The sequence below is a fragment of the Gracilinanus agilis genome, chromosome 3 (genome assembly GCF_016433145.1).
Source record: "Gracilinanus agilis isolate LMUSP501 chromosome 3, AgileGrace, whole genome shotgun sequence".
NCBI lineage: Eukaryota > Metazoa > Chordata > Mammalia > Didelphimorphia > Didelphidae > Gracilinanus > Gracilinanus agilis.
The window spans coordinates 55,374,881-55,400,459 of record NC_058132.1 but is presented as its reverse complement, the minus strand read 5'-3'; the positions used below and the strand labels follow the sequence as shown (position 1 = coordinate 55,400,459).

The following is a 25,579-nucleotide window of genomic DNA, read 5'->3' as shown; positions in this document are numbered from 1 at the left end:
TCCTTTGCTAGCCTCTGGGACCAAGCAAACCTTGTTCTCCAAGAGGGTCCTTCAAATCCTCAGCAGCTCCATCTTCTCCAGTGAAATAGCAATTGTAAAATCCTTTGTACAGTGTGTGGCATGGAGTGTTAGTTAAATGTTAGCTATTTTTTTTTCTCTCCACCAATGCTAAGCATCCCTAGTTCCTTCGACTGACCCTTATATAGCATGAATGGCAGGGTGCTTTTGGGCAATTTCTCCATTGGCCAAAGCAGAAAAAGTCTAATCCCTTTTCCATAAGTCAACTTTCCAAACAGGAAAAGAGCTCTGTTCTCTTCTCCAGGTCCAACATCCACGAACAATCCTCCTAGAAGGATCCTTCAAGACCCTCCCCCACATCCTGGCCACCCTGCAAGCCGGGAGCCCTTTGAGCACCTGACTGTAAGCTCCAGCACATAAATCCTGGAGTCTGCTGGATGAGCTTTGGTATTCTTCTTCCCCCAAGAGCAGCAGAGGTCATGCTGAGAATTCAGGGCAAAATTCACCCCAGGTGGAATAAGAAATAGAAACAGGGTTGTCCCCTTGGATGAATTTTACTAGTAAGTCTGAAGCTGAATAAAATACAGGGGAAGAAGAAGCTCCCGGTTGAGTCTTGGGGACCAGGGGCCAGCCCCTGGGGAGATTCCTGGTCAGGGAGAGCAAAACCAGGGAAAACTTGAAGGGAAACATCTTGGTGATCCTTACTGAAAACAGTCAAGTTCTCCAACCACAAATCCCTGTTTATCCTGCCCTGCCTGGGTGCCCAAGACCAAAGTTGGGGGAACCACTGGGGTCTAGTCCTTGAGGAGGCAGGGCCTGGTTCATAGAAGGAGAGAAAGAGGCTTTCAGAGATCAGAGAGCAGAAGACTCTGGCAGGAGGGCAGCAAGAGACAGGAGAGCTTCAGGGTTCCCAAAGTCCTCCCCCAACCCCAGATCCTTAGCACCTAAACCCATCTCAGCCAGTGAACAAGCTGCACCACAGCTTCCCTTCTGAACTCCTCTCCTTGGGGTCTGCCTGATCCTTTGGTCCTCCTTGGCTCCGCCTTGGCCTTGGCACATGGTCAGCTAGGATTCTGGCCCAGCAGGGGCTCCCTCTCAAGGGAGGAAGAGTGTGGAGTTCTATAGATGAAGAACTGAATGGAAATCTGGAGGACAAAAGTCAAGGACTGTCCCAGACGAGGGTTTGGCTCATCTCCCTGCTTTGCTCCTGGATAAGGTTGAGCCCTTCCTCATGTTCAGGTTGTCCTCTAATCTTGGAATTTCCTCTACTTCTCAAAAGTCTTTAGAGTGCAAGTCAATGCCCCTTCCTCCAGAAAGTCCTTCCAGATTCCAGCCTTGACCTCAGAGATGCTTCTCTCTGCATACACTTATTTTGTAATTCATTTTTCTGCACACACTTATTGGGAAATAGTATTATTTTTGTGCCTTAGTCCCCTAGAGTTTGGCTGCAAATTCTACAAGGCAGGGACTATTACTTATCTTTGTTTATCTTTATATCCCTCCTGCCAGGGGTAATCTTCCCTTCCCCCAAAAAATCATTTCGTATTTGCTTCATATATGTTTATGCCTCTTTCTCCATAATAGAAGGCAAATTCCTTGAGGGCAGGACTGATGCCAAGGACTTCCCTTTGCATGCTGGGCTCTCAGTAAAGACTTACATGAGCAGGATGATGGGTCTATGATTCCATCAGCTGCCTTTATTGCCAAAATCCCAACCACCCTGGGGCTTAGTAAGCCAACAACGATTTATTAAAAGCTTATTACTATGGGCCAGGCGCTGTGCTAAATGCTGGGGACAACAGAAAAAGGCAAAAACAGCCCCTGTCCCCAAGAAACTTACAGTCTTAATAGTAAGTCCTGGGGAAATCCTGAAGTTCATAGAGGTTGAACTTGAACTGGGTCACACAGGCAGCAAATGTCACAGGCTAGTCTTGAACTCGGTTCTTCCTGACTCCCCCTTCTCCCTAGCATTTGATCCATCCAATAATGATTTACTCAAATGAAATGAAGGCTATGCTCAACTTGGTCCCTAAAGAACCCAGTTCCACATGCCCATCGCCCCTCCTTCATACCTATCTCATGCTACATGGAAAATGATGATAATACAAATAAACTCCCTTTTTCAGTGCAGGCTGGCACCTTCTCTGCAGCTTAAGAGACTCGGGAGGCTGTCTGGGGGCAGTGAGAGGTTAGATCTCTTCCCCAAGGACGCACAGCCAATATGTGTCAGAAGTGGGACTCAAACTTAGAACTTGGTCAGCTCCCTATCTCCTACACCACACTACCTTTCAGAATTTGCGTTTCCACGATCCTTTCTAGCTTGCCTCAAACCCCCGTGGGAGTCCCCCCCCCCCCAATGCATAGCCCCATCCCGTCTGCCCCCTCGGTGGCTCAAGGATACGATCACGTCCAGCAGGAGCACACCCAGGCTGCCGATGAGCCAGGGCAGGTGATGGATCAGGAAGCTACTCTCTGTCTGCCCAGCCTCGGGATTCTTCAGCAGCACGCTCAGCCCGTATGTCGTGTTGCCCATAATCACCAAAGCAAACAGAAAGTAGGAGATCCCTTGGGTAGATTTCCTCTGGAACTGGAGGGGCAGAACAGGGTCAGCTGAGCCGGGGCCCATCCATGGGGCCTCGTGCCCTTTAAACCAAGCACAGCCACAGAACCAGAAAGGATCCAGTGTTCACTGGCTCTGCTTCAAGGAGAAAGGGACCCAAGAATGCTGATTTCCAGTCCAGAGCAGGCTCCCTTTTCACCTCCCCTAGACATCTTCACAGACTGGCAAAATCCCCAAGAAGCCAGGCCACTGGGCCCATCTCCAGAGTTCTGGTTCATTCTTGAAGTCAGGGAATCCCAACTGATCTCCTGGCCTCCCTTTCTGGGGCCCCCTGGGTGTCTAGGCCATTTGGGGAAAGGAAGCCACCACCCTGTAGACCCAGACTCACCCTGGAGGGGAAGAGGCCCACCTGACTGATGACAAACCCATTCCCCTGGCTGGGTAGTCCAGAGACCAGAGCAGACCTCCAGAGAGAGCTGGAGAGCTGGAAGGGCCCTTTGAGAGGGTCTGGAGGGACACAGAGGCCAAGAGCTGGCATCCTGCCCACAAAGTCCTTCCCAGCACTTACGTTGGTGTAGATCTGGGGCAGACGAGATGCCAGGTACAGCAAGCTGGAGATAGAGCCGATGATGAAGCCAATAATCTCCTGCTTGGTGAAGCCCTGGAGAGAGGGGGGAGACGGCCCCAGCTGTTAGGAATCCCAGCGTTCCCAAAGGAAACTCACATTTCTCAGACCTCAGCAACTACCCAGGCCCAGCCCCCCATTGAGGAGATCGTGGCAACTAAAGCCCATGAAGGTTACCAGATTTGCCCAAAGCCACAGAGGGAGTAAGTAACAGAGCCAAGATTTGAAGTGACGTCCCCTCTGCTAACAACCCTAAATCTACGCTCCTATAATCTCCCCAACAAGTATATTAGAGCCTAGATCCAAACCCAGGTCTGACTCCAAGGGTAAAGCTTTATCTTGGGTGGTCTCAAATCCTTCTGGATGCTGGGGAACACCCTGACTGACCTGCCTCTTTTTAGGGAGTCCCACGGCTCAACAGCTCATGCAGCATTGTAGACCAGAGATAAAGTCTGGGCTCAGAGTGGACCCATCTCTACTTCTTCCCCCATTCAAGGCCATTTCCTCTCAAACTCCCTCCCATCCTCTGGGACTTACTTTATCAGTGGGCTCCAAACCCAGGAGGGTCCTACTCCGAAAGACCTCCTGTGGGGTGGAGAGGCTGAACTGGAGGACAAGGGGACTGGCTGCCACTGCCCCGAAGGAGATGAACAGGAAGGTCGTGTTGATGGGGGCTGATACTGGACACAGGACAAGATTGAGGATTAGGGCTGTGGCCTGGGCCTGTTCAATGAGGGTGTGCATGGGAACAGCTGGGGACACACCTTTGAGTGGAAGTTTGGGAGAATGAAAAAAGATGGGTGAGGGGAGTGGGGAGTTTAAACTGAAATTAGGGAGCCTTCAAAAAAGTTTTTTTTTGGGGGGGGGGGCAGCTGGGTAGCTCAGTGGATTGAGAGCCAGGCCTAGAGACGGGAGGTCCTAGGTTCAAATCTGGCCTCAGACACTTCCCAGCTGTGTGACCCTGGGCAAGTCACTTAACCCCCATTGCCTACCCTTACCGCTCTTCCACCAAGGAAGTTAATACACAGAAGTTAAGGGTTTAAAAATATAAAAAAACAAAAAAAAAAAGTTTTTGGGGAAGAATTTAATCTCATCAAGGAACCAGGTGGTGATGGGGGGAGCCCATGAGGGCCAGGGAGATAGAATTAGCAGAGGACAATCATTAGAGAATCAGAATTAGGGAAGGCCCCAGAAGCTCCAGGCAAGGATTTCACTTCTTTCTCTAAAGCTCCTTATCTTAGAAGATAAAGACCTCAAAACCACAGATAGGGTCTCTGAGATTTCTCCTTTGGATATGGAGAATAGGCCAGCTTTTCTTCTCCCTCCCAGGCCCCAGTCCCCCTCTCCATCCCCTCCTCTGCCCCCCACTCACTTAAGGAGCGCCGGTTTTTGTATTTGCAGTGGAAGTAGAGGAATAGCATCAGGAGGTCGGCCAGCACATAGTAGATGGCGGTGTAGGTCTGCAAAAAAGGCCCAAGACATGACCAGACTCCCATTCCTAAGGCACGGATAGGTTTCTAAGCCTTCAGTGACCCCCTCACAGCGAGCAGGAAGGGGGAAAGGATGACCCTGGGCTCTCAAAGGGAAGGTGGGAGCTCGGGCCGGTGAGGAAGGCTTGGACTGTGGGCCTGGTGCCAGGCTGGATATCTTTTTGTACAAGGACCAACCTGGCTAGGTCTGGAGAGCCTGATCCCCAAGATGGCAGCAGAGCGATAGGAGTTTTTCTGCTCGACATTATGTCGGAGAGGGACTATGATCTGCCTCGGTCTCCACTTGGAGTCAGGATGCCTAGGTCTGGGTAAGTTGCTTCCCCTCTCTGGACCTCCCTTTACTGATCTGGAAAAGGCCGATAATAATATTTGCACTAACTCCTTCCCAGAGTAGTTGGGAGGAAAGACCTTTCTAAGCCTTCAAGTATTAGGGAAATAAGACTTAGAAGGAAAAATGAGGCCCAGGGAGGTAGACACAGCTATTAAGTGTCTGAAGCAGGATTTGAACTTGAGCCTTCCTTGATTCTCTGAATTCCTGGCACTTTTTCCACCTCATCACCCAGACATTAATGACGGTCTGGCACAACCTTCTTATTTTACAGATGAGGAAATGGGAGCCCAGACAGGTCACTGTTGCTTTGACAGACCTCCCAGCCCAGGGCTCTTTCCCCCCAGCCCTCCACCCTACAAGGCCGGGCCCACGCAGGGCCCACTGCCTGCCAGCCTGCCCTGCCAGGGCCATCTCAGGGGCAAGGATGAAGGGATACCTGCAGAGGCAGCTGATTGGCAAGGAAGGAGCCAATAAGGTTGCAGGAGTCCCCGCCTATCCAACCCATGAGGAACCAGATGGATAAGGCCTGGTCCATGTTGCACGTCTTGCAGGCCTTCACGAATTGGCTGAGGAAGACAAAGAAGGCCATCACCCTATTTCGACTCAGTTCACCAAACAAGAATTGCTCTTTCCTCACCCAAACCGGTCTTCCCCCAGGCCCTCTGTGGTACTCAAGGGGCGTAAGAGTTGCCTCCACTTGACTGAAGAGGATCAAAGGAGCTAGTTGTACTTGGGTTCAAAGGATCATAGATGGAACCTCAAAGACTTCTACTCTAACCTCTCATCTGGCAGACAAGGAAACTGAGGCTTAGACAGGGAACAAGATTAAGACTAATGGAACCAGAATTGGAAAGAATCTCAGAGGCTATCTGGTCCCACCTATTCACAACACCCCCCGCTTCCACCCCATTTAATAGATAGGAAAACTGAGACCGAGGGAAGTCGAGTGAACCGCTCATGGCCACACAAATAATGAGTAGAGCTGGGATCTGAACCAGCCCCTCTGCCTTGAAGCTGTGTAAATAGAAATTAGCTCTATCCCATTAATAGTCAAAAATCTACTCAACCCAGGCGTGCTAATGATGTCACTCCCACCTCCCTTAGTGGGGAGGGGAGACGAGTTACCCACACGTGACAATAAGTAACAAATCAAGAATAAGGGACTGCCCTTTGGGCAGTCCAAATCAATGTAGAAACTGCCATTTGTCCATTTGAATTAGAGGTGGACCACAGGAAGTGATGAAAGACACATTCTCTTTAAGTAAGTGAGTGAACTTCCTGTGAGGGCAGTTGTCGTCTGGAACTAGAGGAAGAAGCATCTCCTGAGACCACAGACAGCTTATGCTCCCTTCGTGGTCGCCAAAAAATGTAAGAATTAAAATTTAGTTATTATAGCTATATATTAAAATTATGTGGCCGCCAGGAATCAACAATTCAAGTTGATTCCGTAATTAAATCAGACCCAAGTCAGCATCGGGTTGAAGAGTTTATTTACAATCAGGAAGGTAAGTAGGGATAAAGAGAAGAGGGAGGTTAGAGGTCTAAATAAATGAAGCTGTAAGCCGCAAGGCCCAACAGCCGGATAGGCAGAGTTTAGAATTGGCCCAGCTAGGCCAAGGAAGCCAGCCTAACTTACCCACGTGACAATACAGAGCATAAGCTGTCTGTGGTCTCAGGAGATGCTTCTTCCTCTAGTTCCAGACGACAACTGCCCCCACAGGAAGTTCACTCACTTACTTAAAGAGAATGTGTCTTTCATCACTTCCTGTGGTCCACCTCTAATTCAAATGGACAAATGGCAGTTTCTACATTGATTTGGACTGCCCAAAGGGCAGTCCCTTATTCTTGATTTTGTTACTTATTGTCACGTGTGGGTAACTCGTCTCCCCTCCCCACTAAGGGAGTTGGGAGTGACATCATTAGCACGCCTGGGTTGAGTAGATTTTTGACTATTAATGGGATAGAGCTAATTTCTATTTACACAAAGCCTAGCACTCAACTGATGAACTACCTCTCTGTAGAAGGAAGACTAATCTAACAACTGCATAAAGGACTGGAGGGGAAGAGTTAGCAGGAGGGCCTGTGAGATGGTCATTGCATTGGGCCAGGGAGGGGGGAAGGAAGGTCCATGCCTAGGATGGTAGTCTCAGGGACCGAGTGGGAAGAGTGGATGAAGAGGGGCCAGAGGGGTAGACTTGACTGGATGGAAGGACTGATGTAGATGGAATGTCACGGCTGTCCAGTAACAGTCCTAAAGGTTATTGGGTGGTGGAAGTATCTCAAGAGCAGAGGTGTGAGACATGTGACCCCAGGACCCGCAGGGCCCACGGTGCTCTCATGGGCCACCTAAATCTGATTCCAATGTAATTGAGAAATATTTAACAAAATTATTTAACAAAATAAACCCTATTTACCAATAAAAGGATTTAACAAAATTAAAATATAATAAAATGTAGATATGATTTGCTATGATATAACAGAATAATTATCTAAGTCCATGTATGGTCCTTAAGTATGGTTTAGTGGCCCCTATTTTGATGTGAGTTTGACATTCCTGATCTAAAAGACCTCAAGGACTTTCCCACCATGGGCGGTGTGTGACATGGTGGGTACAGTATCCTCCCCCGCCCTTGGGTTAGTCTAATTTTTCTTTAAAAAATATTAAGACTGAACAACATTACAGGTAAAACCAAGTAGAATTAATTGCTTTTCGGCTCTGGGAGGGAAGAGGAACGAGGGGAGGGAAAGAACATGAATCATGCAACCATAGTGCAAATTAATTAATTAAAAATGGAAAATGAAGAAATAAAATAAAATATATTAAAATTGACTCATTTTTTGAAATAAGAGATGTTGTACGTGTATTATCATAAAATACATATTTTCATATTTGTCATGTTGTAAAAGAAGACAGATATTGCTCACACTTGAGAAAAATTAATGGAGAAAATAAAGAATGGGATGCTTCGCTTGATAATACATGCACAGCCAAGATCAAATTGCTCCATCTCCGAGTAGGGTGGGGGGAAGGAGGAAGGGAGACGGTTTTTAGATCTTATAATTTTGGAAAACATATGTTGAAAATTATGACATGTCATTGGGAAGATAAAATCTATTTGAATCAAAAATAAATAAAATATATTGATTGTCTTGGAGATCCGACTGGCTCAGGGGACTGAGGTTGAGGCCACTGAGTCGGCGTCCTGGTCCCCTGAATCTTTTCAACTTTACAAGCCCCTTCCTGAGGCTTCGGACCTGGACCACCACAGTAGAAGAAGCGGCACTCGCTGGAGCAGCAAGACTTTATTTCAGATGAGCATCCCTTCCCAGATCAGACTATTCGCCCCCTCCTCTGGCTAAGTAAACCTCCTTCTGTCAACTGTTTAACACAAAAGGAGTGAGGCCAGAGAGGAGGAGGTCACTCTCCTGCTCCAACAACCCTCACACACAGGGGTCTAACGGGGAACACTGCAGCCCCCCAAAGGGGCTCATTCCACCGCAGACTCGACCTCATCCTTGGTGACTGCCTCCCACCTGGTCCCAGTTCCATCTCTCAGGGCTGACCAGGACAGGGCTCAAGCTTTCTCCCCTTGGCCTGGCAGAGGAAGGCAGAGGAAGGCAGTGGAGGGGCTGGGGCCTGCCTGCCCTCTCCCAAGGCTTCTTCTCTGCTCTGGCCCAGCACCCGATCCCCGGACGAAGGGCCCCCGCATCCCCGGCTCAGAGCAAGTCTCACGCTTTCTGCCAACTACAGGGGCTCCACTTACGGGAAGGTAGAAACAACGAAACAGACTATCGAAGTCAGACCGAGGACCACACTGGCGAGGTCCCAGCCATCCTGGACGCACTCGTTGAACACATCCCAGATCCAGCGGGAGCCATTGGGACAGCTGGAGAAGTTCTGGGCCTTGAGCACTCGGGAGCCAAAGTTCTTCCACACCATTGTGGTGGCAGAAATGATTCTGAAAGGATCAAAGGATTTAATATAGACAAGCCTGATATTTATTTTATTTGACTCATTTTCCTCCTCTGTAAAATGGGTTTAATAACGGCAGCTAGGTAGCACAGTGAATAATAGAGAGCCAGGCCTGGAGATAGGAAGACCTGGGTTCACATCTGGCCTAAAATATTTCCTAGCTGGGTGACCCTGGGCAAGTCACTTAACCCCATTGCCTAGCCCTTACCACTCGTCTGCCTTGGAACCAATAGTTAGTATCAATGCGCATTTGTGATCAAATATATATTCGTTCTAACCCCTAAACTGAACAAACTCTTAAAGAGTAATGTTACTAAAGGAACTTGTACAAAATGGGCCTGCAGAGCTAGTGAGCGCATTTGCTCTTTCTGTGACATATCGATGTAGACTTATTCCTTTGTGGTTGTTTTTTTCAGCTTCATTTATTGCCACAGTTCTCAGGATCAACTGATCTCACTGTATTTTCAGAAATAAAACCTTTTTCGAACACTGAAAAAAAAAATTGATACTTAGTATCAGCTCTAAGACAGAAGGTCTTATAAATAAATAAATAAAGGCACCTACCTCCCAGGGTTGCTGTGAAGACCAAATGAGAGAACAATTGTAAAGTGCTTAGCACAGTGCCTAGCACATGTTTTATATACATACATATATATGTGTATATATATGTGTATGTATGTATGTATGTATGTATGTACGTATGTATTGTTGCTGTTGTTTTATATATATAATTTTTAATTTAATTATAATTTATTTTTAAAATAAATTTTAAATTAAAATAATTTTAAGATTAATTTTAATGTATTAATTTAATGTGTTATATAAAATTTTAATTAAAAGTTTATTATATAATTTTATAATCATATAATAAAAATATTATCTAATTTTGTATTAATTTTACTATTATAATATTAATTGGCATCTAATGTATTATTATTACTATAATAATTATTATAATCAATATCATATTTAAAGATATAATTATATATTATATAAATATATTACATGTATAAATAATATATTCTATACTATATAGCAATGATTGATTATTCTATAGTCATATTAATTAGAGAATATGTAAATATATTATTTATAATAATCATGTTAGTTTTATTATCATGCCTACATCTCTAGTAATACCTACTTTATAGGGATAGTGTGAAATCAAGAGAAATAACATGTTAAATGTTTTGCAAACCGTAAAGTGCTCTATGAATGCTATTGGTGATTATTATTATTGAAAGAGCTTCCAGGTGAGTGCAGGAGGGTCTCCAAGTCTCCTGGGATGGGGGGGAGGGGGAGGAGAGACTCCAGTCCTGGGGAGTGGAAGGAAGAGAATCAAGAAGGCCACTTCTTTATATCCAAAACCTGACCTCATCTACTCTCTAACCAACCACCAACTCCTGAGCCCTCCCAAGAATAAGCAGATTTAACAGCCACCAGGGCTCAGCAGGTCTAGAGGGGATAAGGAGGTAATCGGTCCCGGGCACAGAGCTGATGGATGAGTCATAACTCACCTTTCTCCTGAGTATCTGCAGTTAAAGGACAGTGGAAAGGATGACAGACTTAGAGTTACGGCTTGGTTCTGCCACTTACCCCCTGTGCTGGCCCACAGCAAGTTATCATTTCCCTAGACCTCTGTAAAATGGAGGTCATGAAAATATCTATTTCATGGGTGATAAGGATGATCAAATGATTTTTAAACAGTTAAATTAATCAGGGGCAGCTAGGTGGATTGAGAGAGAGCCAGGTCTGGGGATGGGAGGTCCTGGGTTCAAATCTGGTCTCGGAAATTTCCTAGCTACATGACCCTGGGGCAACCCATTGCCTAGCTCTTCTGCCTTGGAAACAATACTCAGCATTGATTCTAAGATGGAAGGTGAGGGGTTAAAAAACAAACAAACAACTTAAATCTTAGCATGCTAGAGTACAAAGTCAAGTCTGGTCAAGTCAACAAGCATTAGCTATTCTCAGCAATACCATAATCCAAGACAACTCCAAAGGACTCATGACTAAATTTACATTAAAAAAAGTCAACCAGTAGGAAGTAGGAAGCTCCTACAGTGTTGTCAGGCACTATGCTAAATGCTAGGGATAGAAAAAGAAAAACAACGCAAAAGCAGACAAAAATCCAACAGCCCTTGCTCTCATAGAGTAGATATTTTGACATAGGAAATCACAAAAACAAATAAGAGTATAAATAAAACAAACAGAGCTCTGTATGTTGGCTATTTTATTACCGAGAACCCTCAAGGGTTCAAGGCCCCTCTTAACACACAGGCTTTGTGACTCCAGACAAGTTACTTGATGTCAAATAGTCTCTAAGGTCTTATCTGCATTAGAAGGGAAAATTCTCTAAAAGATGCTCAGTGCTGTCCAAAACCCATCTCATTCATTACCTTATAAAAGCAGTTTCTTAATTTCCCCACCCGGCCTGAGCCCTTTGGATACCCCATTCTCCACCCAAGCCAGGAGGGCTATTTCCCCTCAGTCCCGGCTCTCTCACAGGTTCTTTTTCCTTCTTCACCTGGGTTATGGGATCCCCCACTGTTTGCAGATAACCCTCTCCCAGAGACATCCCTGGTCTCCTGACCCTAAGAAACTGCTGAGGTTGGAGTCATGTGACTGTGTCTGATTGTGAAAGAAACCCAGAAGCAGCTTCCCCTTCACCCTCAACTTCTGAAGAACTCTGTGGGAGCCCAAGGCAGCTGGGATGTCCCTCTGCGGAGTTACCTTTCAGCTGGGGAAGGACTCAAGGGGTGGTGGTGGGGTGTCAGAAGAATCTCTTTGCTCATCTCTAAGATGATGGGATTCAGCTAGCTGGCCCCCAAGGCCTCTTCTAGACCCAAATCTAGAACTCTATCCAAAAATAGAACAAATCTAGAACCTATCCAGAGAGAGATCCTACAAACAAGCTAGCCCAAGCCCTTCTTTTAAAAAAGAAAACAAAACTGAATTTAAGGGTCAGTTTTAGGTGACACAGTAGATAAAGAGTCAGGGTACAAATGTGACCTCAGATTCTTCCTAGCTGGGTGACCCTGGGCAAGTCACTTACTTAACCCTTATTGCCTAGCCATTGCTGTTCTTCTAAGACAGAAAGTAATGGTTAAAAAAAAAGAAAAAAAAACTTAAAATTTTTTTCATTAAACAAAAATTATTTTCTCTCCCTAGTCCTTCCCTCTCCCTAACTGGAAAACAAAAACAAAAGAGAAAATGAAATCCTTGTAAATGAATAAGTGGAATCAAGCAAAAAGAAAAAATCTGAAATTAGAAAAGTCCAAAAGTATGACTCCGTCTGACCTCTTGGTCCATTTCGTGTCCATCAAGAGGTGAGCCACAGGCTCTGGAATTGTGAGTGGGCATTGCATTGGTCAGAGCTTTTAAGGCCTTCAGATCAACCCCCTCACTTTACGGAAGCGGGAAATGAAGTCCAGACAAGGGGAATGGCTTTTCCAGGTTTACGAAGATGGTAAGCAGAAGAAACAGGATTTGAACTCATGCCCTCAGAATCTAAATCCATTGCAGTGAATCTTAAAGGGCTATAGATAAGTAAGTTATAATGTTTGTAATGTTTAGAGGGCTTCTATTAACTGAGCCTTACCCTGGGACCGATCAGGGACTGATGAGATTCTTTCCATCCTCCTGGAATCCATATTCTCTTTCTTTTATTTTCTAAACCCTTACTTTCCATCTTAAAATGGATACTAATATCAGTTCCAAGGCAGAAGAATAGTAAGGGGTAGGCAATGGGGGTTCTGTGACTTGCCCAGGATCATATGGCAGTATCCATCCACAAAGCCACCCAAATGCCCTTGGAGCCCATATTCTGAGAAAGAATCCTCAGTAAAGGTCCTCAGTAAAGGCAAGCACAGAGAGCCCCCAGCCTTGAACCTGGACCCTCCCAGATTTTCTTTCCATTTCCTCTCTCATTTTTTCCTAACATGTTAGGGAGGAATGATCACAAGAAATAATCATAGTTTAGAGATTGAGACAGAATGGTCTTGTGGAAAGAGTGCTAGACTTTGGGAATGGAAAGAACTGAGTCCTTCCAATCCACCTCCAAAACAACTCACCAAGGCAAGTCATTTAAGAGCTCTTTACCTCAGGTTCCCCATCTGCAAAATGGGGATATTAATAATGGCATCAGCCTCTGAAAGGTCAAATCAGACATCGAATGTATAGCGCTTTGCATACCCTAAAACAGCATATGATTTTCAGTTGTTATTACTGTTCTTATTAGGGAGAAAATGAATGGATGAAGAAACATTATTACTAAACACTTACGAGGTACAAAGCACTATGCTAAGAGACTCAAACAGAAGATTAGAGGCAAAACTTTTCTCAAAGGAGAGAGCGATCTCATGGGAGAGGAGACAACACATAAAACAACATTGGAGCTGAGTCAAAAAACTTGGATTCTAACCCCAGTGCTGCCTCTTATTACCTTGGTGAAGTGACTTTGGACAAGTCACTTCAAGTCTGAGCTTTGGTTTCCACCAGGGGAAAATAAAGGAATTGGATTAAATGGCTTTCTAAAGCCGAATGAGATATTTGTAAAGCATTTTAGCACATTATTACCTGGTAATAATAACAATAATAATGATAACAGTAATGTTGATGTTTAGTCATGTCCAACTTCCTATGACCCCATTTGGAGTTTTCTTGGTAAAGATGCTGGAGTGATTTGCCATTTTCTTTTCCAGTTCATTTTACAAGTGAGGAAACTGAGGCAAAAAGGGTGTAAGTGGCTTGCCCAGGGTCACAGGGGTAGTATCTGAGGTCAAATTTGAACTCAGGTCTTACTCCAGGCCCAGTGCTCTATCCACAGCACCACCTCATCTGCATATAATAGTAACAATAACTAATATTTAAATAAATCTTATTAAGTGCCAGGTACTCTGTTAAGAGATTTGCAATTCTTAAGTTCTTAAACAATTCCAAAGGACCCAGGAGGAAAAATACTATCCACTTCCAGAAAGAGAATTAATGAACTCTAAATACAGATTACAGCATATTCCCCCCTCCCCCCCATTCTCTTTATGTTTCTTGCTTTTTCTTTTTTTTGCTAAATGGCTAATATGGAAATAAGTTTCACATGACTACATATATAACTGATATCTTATTGCTTGCCTTCACAAGGGATGGAAGAGGAACAGAAGGGAGGGAGGTAATTTGGAACTCCAAATTTTTAAAAAAAGGAATATTAAAAACAAATTAAAAAAACAATTAGGTGATAGAAAACATCGTAGGAGAGAAAATGGATAATTTTGATTACAATAAATTTAAAAGTTTTTATACAAACAAAACCAATGTAGCCAAGATGAGAAGGAAAGCTGAAAATTGGGAGAGAATTGTTTTATAGGCAGTTTCTTGGATAAAGATCTCATATCTCAAATATAGAGAGAACTGGGTCAAATTGTTAAGAATATAAGTCACTCTCTAGTTGATAAATGGTCAAAGGATATGAACAAAGTTTTTTGAAGAAGAAATCAGTTTTATCTAGTCACATGAAAAAATGCTCGAAATCATTCTTGATTAGAGAAATGTAAATTAAAAACAACTTTGAGGCACCTATCAAATTGGCTAAATCTGATCCAGCTGTTGTTTAGTCATCTCCAACTAAAGGGGAAAGGGCAAATGACAAATGCTGGAGGGCATGCAGAAAAGTGGGGTCACTAATAATTGTTGGTGGAACTGTAAACTGATCTAATCACTTTGGAGAGCAATCTGGAATTATGGCCAAAGAGTTATAAAACTGAGTATATTCTCTGAACCCCCATTATCTGTTGTTCAGTGATGGGGGGGGAAGGAAAAGAATCTACATGTTCTAAAATATTTGTGGCAGCTCTCTTTGTGGAGTCAAAGAATTGGAAATTGAAAAGGTGCCCCATCAGTTGTGGAATGGCTAAATAAATTGTGGTATACAATCGTGATGGTATACTGTTCTATTAGAAAAGATAAGCAGGTTGATTTTTAAAAAATATGGAAAGGCCTGCATGAAATAAAGAGAAATAAAATGAGCAGAACCAAGAAAAGATATACAGTAACAGCAATATTGTTCAAAGAGTAACTATGAATGCATCAAGCATGAGCTTGAACAGTGTAACGGTTAAATTCAGTGATTGGACTTAAATTATATGAAATAACGTGATCGCCAAAGTTATATCTCAAGTCAGAAGTTTATTTACAAAATAGAGGGGAAACAAAAAAGTAGAGAAATGTGAGAGAGGTTAGAGAAAATACCTATACTAGTCCTCAGCCAGGAGGGCCAGTAGTGAGTAACTATGAGGCCTCCTCCAAGATGGAAGCTAGTCTCTTAGGAAACTAGGAAAGGAGTCAGCCCTTTTCACTCACCCAACCAAGTAGTCAGGAATCAGAATCTAAGTTGAAGCCCCAATCCAAGCCACAGTCTCCAGTGAAATTCCCTTGAAGACTACCTCTAAGAGACACTCTCTATGAGACTCGCCTTCACCAGACTGCCCCAGCCCAAAGATTTTGTGGCTTTTATGGTGGTTTCCTGTCCCTGCTCCTTTTCACAGGGGCCAATCACAGTTTCCAAATTGTCCAGCACTGCCCAGGGGCAGTGTCTGTGGGAGTTTCTGAGTTGTCATCTTTGGATCCACACGTTTCTGAGTGTGTGAACTCTTAAAATAATTCAAAAGTTTCTGGCTGTTTGAGTTAGAAAAAAAGTGAAGCTTTTCAAGAATCTTGTTGGCTTCACACCTAGCTTTGCTAGCTCCTCCACTTAGTTCAAGCTTGTACTTAAGTTATTGTTAACCAAAGTTTTAACTCCAACTAGGCAAAGAGAATAAAGGATTCACTTTTCACAAGTGTAAACTCAGAATAGACAAAGAGAACCAAGAATTTCCTTTCACAACAGACTTAGGGAGATTTTAAAAAGTAGGCGTGCCTGGTGTGCTATGGTCCATTGGGTCACTAAAAGTCAGACAGAAATGAACAACAACAATAAGCTATTCTGAATAACAGGATCACTCAAATCAGCTACAAAGGACCTATGAAGGAAGATGCTATCCACCTCCAGAGAAAGAATTGATATCTGGAAATATGAATTGTAGGGTTCCACACAAATAGTTTGGGGGTGGGAGGAAAGGAGAGAGAAAACAAAACTCAAAATATAACTAATTAATTAACTAAAAAAAACACAAAACAACCAACCACCTTTGGCAGGATCCTTTTGCATGTGTGATTGTTAGTGTTAGCTTCTCTGATGCTATCTCTTGAAGCTTCAGTCACATTAAAAAGTGTTGCACTAGAGGGGCAGCTGGGTAGCTCAGTGGATTGAGAGCCAGGCCTAGAGACAGGAGGTCTTGGGTTCAAATCCGGCCTCAGACACTTCCCAGCTGTGTGACCCTGGGCAAGTCACTTGACCCCCATTGCCTACCCTTACCAATCTTCCACCTATAAGTCAATACACAGAAGTTAAGGGTTTAAAATTAAAAAAAAAAAAAAAAAGTGTTGCACTAGAGCGAAAGGAGCAGAGCCAGAAGAACACTGTACACAGAGACTGATATACTATGGTAAAATTGAATGTAATGGCTGTAGCAGCAGCAATGCAATGACACAGGATAGCTCTGAGGGATTTATGGAAAGGAACGCTACCCACATTCAGAGGAAGAACTGCAGGAGAAGAAACATATAAGAAAAACAACTGCTTGAACGCATGGGTTGGGGTGGACATGATTGGGGATGTAGACTCGAAACTACCACACCAATGCAACTATCAACAATTTGGAAATAGGTCTTGATCAATGACACATGATAAAACCAGTGGAAATGTGCATCGGCCATGGGTGGGGGGATGTGCAGGGGGTGAAGGGGAAAGGAGGAGCATGAATCATGTAACCATATTAAAAACGAATATTAATAAATGTTTAAAAAAGAAAAAAGAAAAGAAAAAAGAAATCACTTTAAAATGAGGAAAATAAGTTCTAAATAGGTGAAATGATTTGTTCAAGCTCACACATGTAGTTAGGTGCAGGCTCAGGTTTGAAAGACTTCAGATGTGGTGCTCTTTCAATTACCTTGAACTGAAAGTTGACTTAAATGCCTTTAGTTTTAAAATCTATTTCCATTAGGAATGTGACAAAGTTTTAAAATATATTTTAGATATGAGCACTCTATCCAATAAACTGTTTATAAAAAAAAAAAGTGTTGCACTAGAAAACAAAACAGAAAACCAGTTAGGCTCTTAAAAAATGCTTGTTCCTCAAAAGGTGGGGGTTGGAGGGAGCAGGGAGAACTACTCCCTCTAGGATCCTTCCTGCTCTATATTCTATGAGGCTTTTAGTTCTGTATCAAGCCTCAGGCCATTGCTATTTTTCTCTCTTGTCTCATTCTTCTTTCTCAGAACACTAAAAAGTATGGGAGATTCCAGAGGCCTTGAGACCAGTTCAGAGCATTATTTTGCTTTCTGGATACATCAAAAGTCTGATTTCTGAGTAAAAGAAAAAATGGGATTTTCCCTGAAGTGTAGTGGCAGTGTCCAGTATTGTTAGTCTCTTCCCAAACTGGTATGAGACAGCAGCAAACTTGACCCTTGGAAACTGTTCTGTACTTTGGAAATTCATAAAAACACAGAATAAAAGTTCAGAGATCATCAAGCTCAAATCTCCCCCTCCTATCCCATTTAATAGCTAAGGATTTTCTCCCAGAGTGGATACTCACTATATTCTCCCTGCAATTGAATAATTTACAGTCCCTTCCAAGGGTACTGGTCTGGAGCTCTAATTCCCTCTCCAATATCTCTCTGGAGATCTAAGAAGGCTCAGTATTATCAGGTATCTCACTCCAAGCAATATTAGATAAGTTTTCTTCAGAGCCATTTCAGCAGAATGAACCAGAAAATAAGCCTTGAAGGACTTAACCCTTTTGTGCCTGAAACTCCTGAAGGGCAATAAAGGCTAGGCAATGGAGATTAAGTGACTTTGCAGAAGGTCACAAAGCCAAGAAGAGTCTTAATAAGTCCTGGGTTCAAATGTGACCTCAGATACTTCCTAGCTGTGTGCCCCTGGGCAAGTCACTTAACCCCCAATTGCTTAGCCCTTACCTCTCTTCTTCCTTGAAATCAATATATAATACAATACAAATTCTAAGACAGAATATAAGGGTTTAAAAAAAAGTCTATTATGTGCCATGCACTATAGAAAAAAGGCAAAAGATAGGCCCTGCTTTTGAGGAGCTGACAATCTAATAGGGGACACCACAAGCAAACAAATATGTACCCCGCAAAAAAGCATACAGGATAAACAGGAAATACTATGCTTAAGAGATCAAAGGCAATAGAATTAAGAGGGGATAGAAAGACTTCTTGTAAATGGTAGGATTTTACTTGAGTCTTGAAGGAAGTCAGACATGGGCAGAGGTGAGGAGGGAGAGGAAATGGGGGACAGCCAAAGAAAATCCCCAGAACCAAAAAATGGAGTGTTGTTTTTTTTCATGGAACAGCAAGGAGACCACTGGCCAGTACTTAATAAAATGGTTTTCATTCATATCCTCAACCCTTTTCTCACCACCTTTCATTTCTACAGAATCAATAGCAGTCTTTTTGGAGGAGCTCTCAACACAGTCCGTAAACTCCCCCTTCCCCAACTGTGTGGGTCTGGACCATTTCTGTGCATCTGCCCTGGAATAACTAGAAAGCCATGGTAACCACTCAACCCCAACACCCAATGGTACAATGTCCCACAATGCTCATCCCCACCTTGGCTCTCATCAGGATGCTGCCTGAACACAGCCATTGCACGTAGAGAAACCTAGGTCCAATACCAAAATCCTTGGTCAGCCCCCAATACCCAACTGACCTGGGCTAAATTCTGGAGAGCTCTGCCTTTGATATCTCTGTCTAGCCTCTAGAAAAGGCAAGGGATAACTCATTTATCATAGACACCAGAGATATCTGCACATTTGATGGACAACACTCCTGAGTGTTGCCCAATGTCATTGGGAAATAGTTAATAAAATAAGTAAAAATACAACAGAACACAGATAATGTTAATATGTGGTTTTCTGGGTTTGTATAGGGAGGCAGAAATCATTTCATATAATTTAGTAGTTCCATTTCTATTTAAGTTTGACACCACTAATATAGACTAAAAGTGAAATCATCTGTGGTGAGAGGAGAGAACAATTTGAGTCAGTCTCAGCAATGGGAACCCAGGGTCTAGGGACAGGGGGATTTCCTACCTAGTCAAGTAACCAACCTTGTTCAGAGAATTTGTAACTTCATGTTACTTATTATTTATCCACAAGAAATATTGAGATGGAAACACTTTCAATCAAAGATCACTAACTTGTAACTGAGTTCCTTAAAGAATTGCTGGGGGTGGAGCACAGTTAGATGGCTCAGTGGATTGAGAGCCAGGCCTAGAGAAGGGAGAACCTGGGTACAAATCTGACCTCAGATACTGTGTGACCCTGGGCATGTCACTTAACCCTCATTGCCTAGCCTTAATCCCTCTTTTACCTTGGAACCTATGGATTCTAAGACAGAAGGTAAGGATTTAAAAAATTAAAAAAACAAAACAAAACAGAAAAGAGCTTCTAGGGGCACTAAGAGGTTAAATCAATTTATCATTCCATCACTAGCAGTATATTAAATGTCTACTAAGTGCCAGATACTGTGCATACATACAAAGAAAGGCAAAAGATGGCTCCTATTCTTAAGGGATAAGAGCTATGTTTTAACAATGTTCAAACCATAGCCATAGTAATAAATAAAGGATAATTTGTTGATATGATGGTGACCTCATTTGAATTGATGACAATGGAATTTGGGAGGATCTCTAAACTGACATCTCACAAAGTGGGGCTGGATCTGCTCACAGGGCATACAGAGTTGTGTATCCAGTCATTTATCATGCAAGATTAAAATTCTAGGGCCAGGTCCTTGGAGCCCCCAGAAATGACTGGTGTCCTCCCTCTGTGAATTATTTCCTATGTATGTAGCTTGTTTTTATCTGTTGTGTCCCCCATAAGATTGGAAGCTCCTTGAGGGATAGGACTATCTTTGGTCTTTTTGTATCTCTAGAGCTTAGCACAGTGCCTGGCACATAGTAGGTGCTTAATGAATGTTGTCTGATCAACTGGCAGGCTTTCTCCCAGTCCTGGATTGATGATTATTCAGTCCTTTCAGTCGTTCAACTCCTAGGGATCCCCTTGAGTGTTTTCTTGGCAAAGACCTGGGAGTGGATAGAACTGCTTAAAAAGTCTTGATAAGCCAGTAGGACCTCTTTACTCCATATTAGATGACCAGATGGCTACCACACATTTGGCAATTTGCCTGTACAGGGTTACCTGACAGCTTAGGTATGCTCACTAATTGCCAGCTTGGCTGATGGAAGGGAGAGGAGAATAGGGGTGAGAAGACAAGGGGTTCAGGACTCCTGGGTCCCCAGAACTGCTCTCCCATCCCTGCCAGATTCCTGAGTCCCTTCCAGGAGATAAAGAAATGAACAATTAATAAATAAATGATAACCTGGCTGGGCAGCTTCAGTCCTTCCTTGCCCTTCCCTGCCCAGGAGGCTGTGACTCTACATAAACAAGACCTAGCTTGGAATTCTAACTAAGGGCGACCCTGGGCAAATAAATCTTTTTCTGTCTCAGTTTCCTCATCTGAAAAAGGAACGTGTTGGACCAGAGGTTCTCTTAAGGTTCCTTCCAGCCCCAGATGCCGAAGAGGCTCGAGGTGGGGGCCGCGGGGTGAGGGGATGTTACCTGCTCTTCGCCTGGGGCCCGAGGGCTGGACCAAAGGGGTCCGAGGAGCATCCAGCTCCAGTACTGGAGCACGCGGGGCATCAACATACGTGCCTCTCCAGCGCAAGCCCCAAGACCCGGATCTCAAAGCGCTTGGAGCTCCTCCGAAAGAAGAGAAAGTAAAGCCCCCCCCGGCAAGTTCAGGCAATGGCCCAGGGAAGCCGGAGGGGAGTGGAGGATGGGGGGAGGGGTTTTCCAAGAGTCTAGGGGCGCCCCGCCTTGGACTAGCCGCCCTCCCTACCCCCAACATACCGCAGCAGGTAGACGATTCAGGCGACAGCAGGACAGCCTCTGGCAGCCCGGGCCGGCTCGGGGTGTCCGGCAGGCTCCGGTCACCTGACCAGTTAGGACTGCCCCGCCCTCCGGGAGGTGCCTGCCTGCGGTGCCTCCTCCTCACCCCTTTTTCTCCGCCAGGCTACTTGCAGACGGGCCCTGGGATCCGCGACCGTTCGGCCTTTGCCCCTCCCTCCCCGCCCCTGCGTGACGTCACGTAGGCGGAGCCTGGAGTCGACGCAAAGCATCCAGCAACTGGTGTAGAGGAGTCCCTGCAGCTCACAGCTGGTGGTTCCCCCTCCCCGAGCTCTCCGCGTGCATTAGCCGTGATGTCCTCGAAGGCTCGAGCTCTGGCCCGGCCGGCCTCTGTGCTAGGCACGATGGAGATGGGCTGGCGCATGGACCGCTCCGCCAGTGAGGCCGCCGTGCACGTCTTCCTGGAGCGCGGCCACCGCGAGCTGGACACGGCCTTCGTCTATGGTGACGGCCAGTCCGAGAGCTTCCTGGGTAGCCTGGGCCTGGGCCTGGGCGAAGGCGGCAGTAGAGGTAAGCCAGCCTGTTCTCTGCCCTGCCTGGACCCCTTGCACCGGCCTCTGCCCAGCCCTTGGGGTCCGCGCCACCCAGAGCCGTACTACTTGAACCCCACCTTCACCCAATGCCAGACTCTGCAGGTAGGATCTGAGGCGCTGCAACCTCAGCCAACTCCACCCCATGCTGCAGTCTAGGCAATAGCCCCTTAAGCATTAACCCCCAACCTGAGTCCCGAGGCTGAGAGCCCATCCCCATGGCAATCTGCAGCCAGCGACCCCTTGATCTTGGCTTTCTATTCCCCGCTACTCTGTCCCTCCCAAAACATGGCATTTTGGGTCCCCTGTCCCTTTGCGCCTCCAGCCTCCACCTGGCGGGAGGGTCCTGAGGTCTTGTATCCCGATTTCTGAGGGTGCTGCCTTCTTGCCTTGAACAGTGCAATCCCTGGTCACTCCCGCCTCCCCAGAATAGCCTCTGCCTTCGACTATCAGCCGATCCTCAGGCCCAGCCCCAAGCATTCTGACTTGTGGCGCATCCCCGGTGGTTTTTAGAGAGCCCCTGCTCCCCAGATCCAAAGCACCCTCAGAGCCTGACCCTCGCCCCAGCAGTAATTGAATTCCATCATGTCAGTCACCCTTTGGCTAGCAGCATGCCCTCAGTAGCTCCTTAGTAGCTTATCCAGGCTGAGATAAGAGTCCTGTAAGGAAATGAAATATTCCTGGAGGGGGCAGGGGCAGGAGCTCTCCATGCTTTTCATGCGTGCCAGGTGAAGGACTTTGAACTAGGAGGTCTATTTGGGACTGCTCTTAGATTAGAACCTTTGGGAATGGAGGAGAGGGAGAGGAAATATCTGGGCTGTTCTGTCTCAAGCTTGTAGCACTACTTAGGGACTCCAGTGGGGGAGGAGGAAAAACAATCAGAGTCTTCCCTGCCCTGAATAGGACTTGGGGTGTCTTACTGGGAGGCTGGATCGGGGCTGGTACACTTCAGCAGAGTGAATAAGCCCCATTCCCCACCTAATCTCTCTTGCAGTTTTACTCTCCTACTCTCACCCCAAACTCCTCCCTCCCTGAGTAGTTCCCTGAGCTGCTGCCATCTCAGATTTATACAGTGTAAGACCTGGAAAAAACCTTAGAACTCAAATTACCAGAACTCAAATGGACCTTTGAAAGCAGAATGTCAGAACTGAGGGAACTTCCATATCATTTCTAGTTCCTCTGCCTATTTACTGGGCATCTAGATGGTGCAATAGAGAGAGAGAGAGAGAGAGAGAGAGAGCACTGGACTTGGAATAAGAAAGACTCATCTTCATGAGTGCAAATCCAGTCTCAGACACTCAATAGCTATGCGACCCTGAAAAAAAATCATTTAACTGTTTGCCTCAGTTTCCTCATTTGTAAAATGAGATGGAGAAGGAAATGGCAGACCACTCCAGTAGCTTTGCCAAGAAAACCCCAGAGTAAGGAAGTCAAGACTAAACACAAGTGAACAGCCACAACAATTCCAATTTTACAGAGAAAGAAACTGAGGCCAGAGAAATTGAAATGGCTTCTCTAAGGTCACACAGTGACACAGCTGCAGAGATGGGACCAGATTTACAGCCCAGGGATTTTTTCTACCACTTTGGCCTATACAGTATTCCATTTCGGCATTTCCTATTTCATCTTGTTTGGAATTCAATATTAGAACTGAGGATCTTATATATTTGGGTTCAAATCTCTTTCAGTGTGACCTTGAGAAAGCACTTGATATTTCCAGGCATAGGATCTGTTACTTTAGAGATGGAAGGACCTTAGAGGTCTTCAGATCCCAACTCTTCCATTTTACAAATGAGGAGACTGAGAGCCAGAAAGGGTAAATGCTCAGTTCTCCTCACCTGTAAAGGGACAGGTTTGGACCAAATGCCTCTATCAGCCTTCTACCTCTAAACTTGTGTTCCCATGATTCCTGAGTAATCTTTCCACCTTCTTGCTAATCAGTGCCCTTTAATTACCCTTCATTTCCACCACCTCTTTCCCTACGCCCACACCCAACTTGGGCTGAGTTCTATTCACTGTATCACGTATTCTTTGGTACATGAGATGAATCTCTGAGAGGGGAATTAAGGATACTGGGAAAAAGTATGAGGATATAAAAAACAAAGGACATCAATGCAATCCTTTTTTTTTTTTTTTTTAAAGTCAATAGTTAGGGTGAGTACGTGGCCCAATGGATAGAGAGCCAGGCTTGGAGAGGGGAGGTCCTGGGTTCAAATGTAGCCTTAGACATTTCTTACATGTGTGACTCTGGGCAAGTCATTTAATCCCATTCTTCAGCCTTGGAAATGATTCTTTTTTTAAGCCCTTACCTTCTTTCTTAGAGTCAATACTGTGTATTGGCTCCAAGGCAGAAGAGTGGTTAAAGGCTTGGCAATGGGGGTTAAGTGACTTGCTCAGGGTCACACAGCTGGGAAGTGTCTGAGGCCAGATTTGAACCCAGGACCTCCTGTCTCTAGGCCTGGCTCTCAATCCACCAAGCCACCCAGCTGCCCCTTTAGAAGTGATTCAAAGGCAGACTGTAAAGGTTTTAAAAAAAGTAAGCTGTTCAGATAGGGCTCCACAGAGGAATTACTAGCTGTTGCTTGAATGGAACTCAATCTCTGCCACCTCCTACCATGTTCTTTCTCCCCAGTGAAAATTGCCACCAAGGCCAATCCTTTGGATGGGAAGTCTCTCAGAGCTGAGAGTGTCCGGTCCCAGCTAGAGACCTCACTGCAGCGGCTACAGTGCCCTCGCGTGGACCTCTTCTACCTGCATATGCCAGACCACAGCACCCCCATAGAGGAGACACTACGGGCTTGCAATGATCTGCACAAGGAGGTGAGAGCAAAGGATGAAGAGGGGGAGCCCTCTAGATACTAGGATGCAGACCTGGGAAGGGTCTTAGAACAGAGACTGTCACAGCTGGGAGGACCCTTAGGACACAGAATGTCACAGCTGGGAGGACCCTTAGAACACAGAGCTGCTGGGTCCTTCGAATGTCAATCAATCATTCAAGAGGTATTTATTGATCATGTGCCAGGCACTGTGCTAGAGCTGGAGATGAATGACAGTCTCCACTCACAAAGACATTCTATTCCATTTTTTTTTTAACTCTTACCTTCTGTGTATAGATTCTAAGGCAGAAGAGCAGTAAGAGTTAGGCAATGGGGGTGGGTTAAATGACTTATCCAGGGTCACATAGCCAGGAAGTATCTGAGGCCACGTTTGAATCCAGGACCTCCATCTCCAGGTCTAGCTTTCAATCTACTGAGCCACTTAGCTGCCCTCATTTTTCCCCATTCTAACAGAGGAGACAAGTATAGGTAAAAATAGAAGGGCAACACCTTGAAGCAGGGTCCCAGCCCTGACCTGATAATGGTATCTCCATCTCTCTTTGTCTCTCTCTGTCTGTCTCTCTCTCTCCCCTGCAGGGTAAGTTTGTAGAGCTCGGTCTTTCTAACTACGCCTCCTGGGAAGTAGCTGAAATCTGTACCCTCTGCAAGAGCAAGGGCTGGGTGCTCCCCACTGTGTACCAGGTGAGAATCTCTCTGAGCCTGGGAGGATGCTGGGCCTCCTGGGGACTCTTCTGGGCTTCTCGACTAGGTTCCCCTTGACCCGAGGGCAGGACACCTTTCTGCTATCAGATGGTCAGACCTGCCAGGAGCTTGAGAGACATCTATACCTGCCCCTCATTTTACAGGGGAGGAAACCAAGGACCAGGGAAGGGAGCAAGTGGCCCCATGTCACCCAAGCCTTTGTCCTTGCCACCACCATCCCCTGGAGGGAGGTGGTAAAAGGAGCCCTGGCTTTGGAGACAGAGGACCTGGGTTCAAATCCTAACTCTGCCACTTCCTACCTTTCTCTGTGCCTCACTTTCCTCATCTGTACCAGGAATGAGTTGAACTAGACTTCCATTCTGGCCTGAGCCCCCAGCCCGTGTATTATTGGCTCATGGTCTCTCTTTCCCTGGTCTGGTCTGGAGGGTTGTC

General features: G+C 45.3%; 2 protein-coding genes across 2 annotated transcripts in view; one reads left to right on the top strand and one right to left on the bottom strand.

Moving 5' to 3' along the window:
* Positions 1–553: 553 nt before the first annotated feature.
* On the bottom strand, positions 554–21,099 carry SLC66A1 (solute carrier family 66 member 1). Its single transcript, XM_044671298.1, has 8 exons — positions 21,022–21,099; positions 8,789–8,983; positions 5,461–5,590; positions 4,576–4,663; positions 3,741–3,883; positions 3,147–3,239; positions 2,420–2,605; positions 554–1,163 (listed from the first exon to the last, which is right to left on the bottom strand). The coding sequence occupies exons 2-8, from the start codon at positions 8,962–8,964 to the stop codon at positions 1,080–1,082; spliced, it is 900 nt and encodes a 299-aa protein (XP_044527233.1). The 5' UTR covers positions 8,965–8,983; positions 21,022–21,099; the 3' UTR covers positions 554–1,079.
* Positions 21,100–21,316: 217 nt separating this feature from the next.
* Positions 21,317–25,579, top strand: part of LOC123240993 (aflatoxin B1 aldehyde reductase member 2-like) — a 15,572-nt gene continuing 11,309 nt past the window's right edge. Inside the window, exons 1-3 of the mRNA XM_044668703.1 lie at positions 21,317–21,588; positions 24,241–24,428; positions 25,022–25,126. Coding sequence (XP_044524638.1) covers positions 21,372–21,588; positions 24,241–24,428; positions 25,022–25,126 — 510 coding nt within the window. The 5' untranslated portion in view covers positions 21,317–21,371. The remainder of the gene's footprint in view (positions 21,589–24,240; positions 24,429–25,021; positions 25,127–25,579) is intronic.